The 6,640-nt window shown below is 35.9% G+C and overlaps 1 protein-coding gene across 1 annotated transcript; it reads right to left on the reverse strand.

The window, feature by feature from the left end:
- Window positions 1-737: 737 nt before the first annotated feature.
- Window positions 738-5,917, reverse strand: LOC123526341 (uncharacterized). The gene is made up of 5 exons (XM_053522469.1): window positions 5,886-5,917; window positions 4,718-4,766; window positions 2,430-2,529; window positions 1,690-1,811; window positions 738-1,044 (listed from the first exon to the last, which is right to left on the reverse strand). Exons 1-5 carry the CDS (start codon window positions 5,915-5,917, stop codon window positions 751-753), a joined length of 597 nt encoding a protein of 198 aa, XP_053378444.1. The 3' UTR covers window positions 738-750.
- Window positions 5,918-6,640: the final 723 nt, after the last annotated feature.

Consider the following 6,640-nt stretch of genomic DNA (forward strand, 5'->3'; position numbering starts at 1 on the left):
CATGAAGATAAGACCATAAACGTGGCCTCTGGGGTGTTAACAAGCTTTTCTTTTGATTTGACCTGGTGGCCTAGTTTTTGACCCTACATGACACATTTTCGAACTTTGCCTAGAAATCATCAAGATAAACATTCTGTAAAGTTTGTATCAAATCAAAGCATAAATGAAACCTCTGTATGTCTGAAAGTGCCAAAATAGAAAATTGTGCACCTTTCAGGGGCAGTAACTCTAGAACCCATGGAATCTAGCTGGTTTTCGAAAGGAATCGAGACCTTTTTGTGACTTGTGTGCAAGTGTGGTTAAAATCAAATGTAAAATGTTACTTCTATCGTGTTCACAAGGTTAAAATTAACAAATTTTGGCTCTTTCAGGGGTCAATCAGGGGCCTTAACTCCGGAGCCTATGATAGGATCTGACGGATTCATCATGGGTTCCAAGACAGTCAAACCTCTTCGTGTGTTCACTGTTTACGATTTAGCGCCCCTAGGAAGTATCCTTTCTTTCTTCGACTCGCCTCGAACAGAGCTGGAGCCAGTGTTAATAGACTGTAAACTGGGTCACTGTTGTTTTGGCATCTGCACGTAGAGCTATGCAGTCGACATCTGGCTCTGAATCTATATGCTCTATATAGAAATTTTGCATTCAAAGCCAAAAGAAAATACCTACTCTGAACAGATCTTCCAGTGGAATAATATTCTAAGCACAATAAACATGGTGCTGACAAGCTAGACAAACTGTTTTCGAGCTTTATCATTTATTACTGATATTTTCATACTGAGACAATGCAAGCAGAGATACAGCATAAGTATATGAGTCACATGACCAAAATGGGAAATACCCTCCAGCCTCGCTGTTATATCCATCAAAGGTCAGAGGGGTCATCATTCCAAAATGAGGTTGTTTCAACATGGCGTCATATTCTGTGCGCTTCACGTAACCGTTCATTCCAATTATGTTTTTAACATCAGACGGGAATTTCTTGTCAGAAAAAGTGGTTCCATTGAAATATTCCCTCCTGTTTGCTGGGTAGAAAAATGGTAAACTCTGAAATAAAAATCAGACTTACAAATGTAAAATAAAGTTTAATTATTGGCTAATCTACGACCAATATGTAAGTAGTTTTTTACCAGACTGGTTTACACACATTTTACCATTTTACTATTTTTAAGAATTCTTACAGTCTACACTCCCTCTCAACGACATCTATAATCACATCATATTACATTGAACTCCCTTTAGAAATTTATTTTCATGACAATCTATTCAGAAAGAACTATATGGCTCCTGCATTTTCTCACTGCTATCTATGGCTACATCAAATTACCTTAATTTTCTTTCAGGAGTTTTCAGTTATTGTCCAGGTAAACATATGTATGTATAAAACAGAAGAACATAAAGACAGATAAATAGTAATATTTTCAAGGACAGTTTATGTTCTTGTATTCTTGTTTAATATTTAATTTAACCCCTTTCTCCAATTTAAGTTGTTATCAACACAATGAATATGAAACAGTAAATAATAGAAGTGAGCTGTGAGTTAATTTAATAAATAGGACGTTGTGCTAAAAAGAGGAAGAAGCAAACTGGTGATCATGACAATTACCATTTAATGACACGGTATAATCTAAGTGACCTATAAACGACTATGCAAACGGTGTAATTATTGTTTTTCTATTCTAACAAGAATACCTTCACACTTTTACCAGAACCGGAAAAGAAACTGTTCCATGGTTTATACTTGTCAGATAACACATTTCTGTCCAACCACATTGCTAGCTTTTCAACCGTGTTACGCACAAAATCTGGTGTCTCTGAAGATAAAGCAAAAGACGAGTCTGATCTAAACAGCATTTTGTCTGTTAAATTAGCAGCATGTTTTTGTGTTTTTAAATGTTAGAAAAAATGACCACCCTCGAAATGAATTCATATGCAAACATACAATTTAGTCTGAAAATAAGCCATTTGATTATCTCAAGACTCTTCTGACCCTATATGCAATTCCGAACTTGATACGGGTGTTGACATATGTTTCCTACAGCCTAAGTTTCGTTCGGTTAGCTGAAATCTAACGTGAGCTAGTGAATGTTTCTTTAATCTAACTTTAGTCTGTGAGTTTGGGTGTTTAAACTGTTTTTCTTATATTTTAGACATAAGAGAACTTAACATTTACACGAAGTCCCAAAATGAAATCTCATCTTTAGATAACATGAGGTCAAATTTCCGTATAAGAATTATAACTCAAGTTAGTTGGCGGACAAGATGAGCTGCATACTGACTGTCAAATACCTTCCGCAGCAGTCTCGATGCCATTCATCAATTTTGGAAAATCTGGTAAATGACAGCTACAGCATATATTTGATTCAGTATCAGAAACTTAATAATTTGAAGCAAAGAACATAAGACAATATAGAGCATCCGAACTGCCATACCTTTCTCCCATATAAGTTGTTTCTCTTTGGTTAGTGTCCATGTGTTGATTAAAGCATTCAAGGAAACTGCTGTTGTAAAAATACGATCTTCAGCTCGATTCTGAAAACATAAGTACATGTATTAAATAAAACTATAAGAATATCCCTTTGAAACTTGGAACGTAACCAAGCAAATTAATAGCACACTCAATATAATTTGAGTATATTCATAAGAGGCAATGAGAAGTACAACATCCCTCAAGCATCTGCTTAAGAGAAAATCTGCTAGTCTAAGAAAAGAATATTAAATAGAACAAATTTTATTGTACAGATAAAAAAATTGAAATATTTACTAAAAAAGAGTGGCAGATTGTCACAAAATACATTCGTCATCAAACTTGACCTAATTCAAAGCCCATAATCCAAGAATGTCTGGGGCGATTTGGCTGGTTATCGTTCTTGGCCGAGATATTATGCCCACAAACATTTTCAGCCAGTTTGATGATGATCTGATAAAAACTGTTTGACTCAGATAGCAGACAAGGCTAATTTTGCAGATTTCGAGAAATTCAAGAGCCATAATCCAACAGTGCCTGGGGTGATTTGGCTGGTTATCGAACTTGGCTGAGATATTATGCCCACAAACATTGTCAACAAGTTTGGTGAAGATCAGATGAAAACTGTTTTACTTAGCGGGTGGACAAGGCTAAATTTGCAGATTTTGAGTAATTCAAGGGTAATTGCTCAAGAGTGCCTGGGGCGATTTTGCTGGTTATCAAACTGGTCCGAGATATTATACCCACAAACACTGTCAGCAAGTTTGGTGAAGATCGGATGAAAACTGTTTCACTTAGAGGGCAGGCAAGGCTAAATTTGCAAATTTTGAGTAATTCAATTTGTTTATTTTTTTGGGTTTTACAGCGCACCAACACAGTATAGGTTATATGGCACCAAACAGGACTACAAATTCTGGTTTCACATCTCATTTACATCGAAATAAAACCATGAGGTATGGAATTGAAATTTGCACACCTGCTGGAATCACAGAGTTACAGCAAAGCCAAATGTTAAGACCCTATTAGTCGCCTCTTACGATCATGCAAGGGTAAGGCAGTGGTTCCAATTCTTTTCATATACAGATCGTCCCAGAAGGGCCATAACTCAAGAGTGCCTGTGGCGATTTTGCTGGTTAACAGACCTGGCCGAGATATTACGCCCACAAACATTATCTGCAAGTTTTGAAGATCGGATGAAAACTGCTTGACGTAGTGAGCAGACATACTTTTGGATGCTGACTGCCCGCTGCCTGCCACGGGTGTTCACATAATATGCACCGCTTTTTCGGAGAGGGACGTATAAATACCAGGTCATAATGCAATAAAAAGTAGAGCTTAATTTATCAATTTTTGCTGCGTGATCCAGTATTACTAAATAATGTCAGGCCAGGCCTATGGCAATGAATGTTTAAACAACCTCTGCCAATGGAAAGAAGAATATCTTACACTTAAGTCTGAACCTTACAATTAACTTGATTTTCTTTTTAGCTGATTTTACCTCAAGCATTAGAAAATCAATAAGCGATATATGACGGTGGGGTTGTGGCATAGTGTGAGAAATGTTGAAACAATATTTTGGGGAGAGTGTAATGGGGTATTTTGGGATATATTGGCATGTAATAAACAATTCGAAATTATAAGTTCAAGTGTGGGGAATGTAAAAAACATTTCTAAGCGGGGAATGGATGTAATGGATAGGAGGTTGTAGAAGGGGTTCGGGTTGAAATTGGGTGAGTGAAGGATACCAGATGTACAATAAAACTGACAGGTATGCCATAAAACTTTAATCAACACTACTATAAAATTTGTCCTCAGTTATCTTAATCTTTAAGGTACTTTTTCCCTATACCAACAGCAGTCTTCGCCTTACTATGATCAATCCTTATTGTGAGATCTGATAAACCTAGGGGCTGTAATTAAGAAGATACTGGGAAGTTTAGATGCATGCCATAAACCTAAAACCAGCATTATTAAAATATTTGACCCTCATTGACCTTGACCTCTAGGATTCTTGACTTTGAACAATCCGATGTGTGCACCTTAATACCAAACTTTACTAACCTGTATGTGGAGACTGATGTTAATAGGGACAGTATTCAAGACAATATAGTGTAATTAAGATGCTTGCCTTAACGCTTTTACCAACATCAATGCCGCTCACAGGGGTTATGTACAATAGCCCTTCTTACACATGAAAAGTCAAATAAACCTTTAAGCTTTATACTTAATCTAATTTATAATCTAAATACAAACCACTGTCTTGTTAAAGAAACTGATATCACTGTCACCAAACTCGAACCAGCTACAGCGGTTGCAAAGTTATATGAATTCAGCGAAGTTTCCGTTGGATTCCGTATTATTGCGCATATAATATTGTGTTTAAGGTGTACATAATCTTAATTATAATATCTATATTTTGAAGTCATTATTCACTTCTTCAGCTATAGCGCTATTGGTTCCGACGAAGGAAAAATGTCTTTATTGCCTCGGCGGTCCGGTGTTCGATTCCCGACGCGGTCATGTTTTTTTCTTGATTTGGAATTTTTAAAATATTTTAGAAACAAAAATTCATATACTAATATTCATAATATGACCAAAATTTGAAAGAACGATTATTTTTTATTCAAATCTGGAGGCATGCTGCTTTAATAATGCAATATCCTTTTACAGAAACTTAATATTTTGTGTCAACTTACATATTTAGTATAATAAGAAGTTTTGGCAAGCGTAGTGGATGATGGCAAAAGTCAGTTTGACGGTCTGTATGCACAGAAATACAACAACTATGTTTAATAGTTTCGATTAGAAAAACATCTAAAGATAAAATATTTTGTATTATGCATTATTTATTTGCATTTGTCTTTAACATGGTACTGAGTATACACATTTTCCTGCTTTGAGTGACATTTCATTCTTTAAAAAGGAAGTCAGATTTCATACAAAGCTGTTAGATGTTCTTTCAATGTTCGTTTTATCAACAGTGTTTGAATAAAGAAAAATATACAGTATAATTATCAAATGTCCATTAATTTAGATTCGAAACTAAACCGAATTATTGTGAAATGATACAATGTTAATTTTTATTCCCCAATTATTATCAAATAATTTATTCTGTGACATTGTGCCTGATATAATTGTTACGAATTAAAAACTTTAAAAACAAAGTGCAGTTTGTATACTTGACCTACATAAGTTCTATTATGTTTTATCATTTATCTCCCAAAACGATGTATTTTGTATTGAATGCATCAAATGTGTTCTCGTGCTTTTGAAAATAAAATCTGTATAACTGTGTTTTATCATTCTTGTTATTAAGCATATAAGAAATAAAAGTGTATGTACATTGTAATTAGACCTATTACCTGATATTTATATCAGCCGTACCAGTTTTCCGTATATAACATCTAAATCTGTAGCTGACTGAAGCTGTTCTAGCTCATACGAGCACAACATTGTTGCCCTGTGTTAGTAGTCTTCATGCGTCATGTTCTCATAAATACGGTGTTTAGTTATATTAGTGTCAGCGCCTGCTTCTTTTAAACGAAAATTGCATAGGTATGCTGATACAATCGTGAGATGTGAAGATACGATGGCGTAAGTATGAATCAACGCTAATTATTCGAAAAGTTATGACGGTTTCAGTAAATTAGTATGATGGGGACAGTGCCAAGTTAATATCACATTTTCAAGGCGCTGTAGTATGATGGTTAAATCAAGGTAAGGAAGCGCCAGTATGATCGCAAAGTGCGAATGCACGATGGTGAACAGCGATAATACGATGACGAAACATGAAAGTGCGATGGTAACACAATGAGGAGAAGCCCTTATCTACGATCACAAAGAGAGAAGGCACTAAGGCGAAGCATGCAAAAATACGATAGTGAAGCGCAATAGCACAGTGCAAAACGCAACAGTACGATGATGACAGTATGATGGTAAAGCAGTGAGAGTACAGCTACAGTCACACATACGGATATGTCCGTGAGTTGAGGTACGGTGCGGATATGATTGATCTGTGGTGGGGACGGACACGGATAAGTACGGAGCAGTACGTCTTAAATAGTGAGAATCGGAGAACAAAAAATACAGGACGCGAAAATGTACTACGTTTAACTAAGTTTTACTGCGCCTGGCAAATTGCCCAGCACGTGGACGGGTCTGTGATGAACTACGCTT

The sequence above is a fragment of the Mercenaria mercenaria genome, chromosome 14 (assembly GCF_021730395.1).
Source record: "Mercenaria mercenaria strain notata chromosome 14, MADL_Memer_1, whole genome shotgun sequence".
Taxonomy (NCBI): Eukaryota; Metazoa; Mollusca; class Bivalvia; order Venerida; family Veneridae; genus Mercenaria; species Mercenaria mercenaria.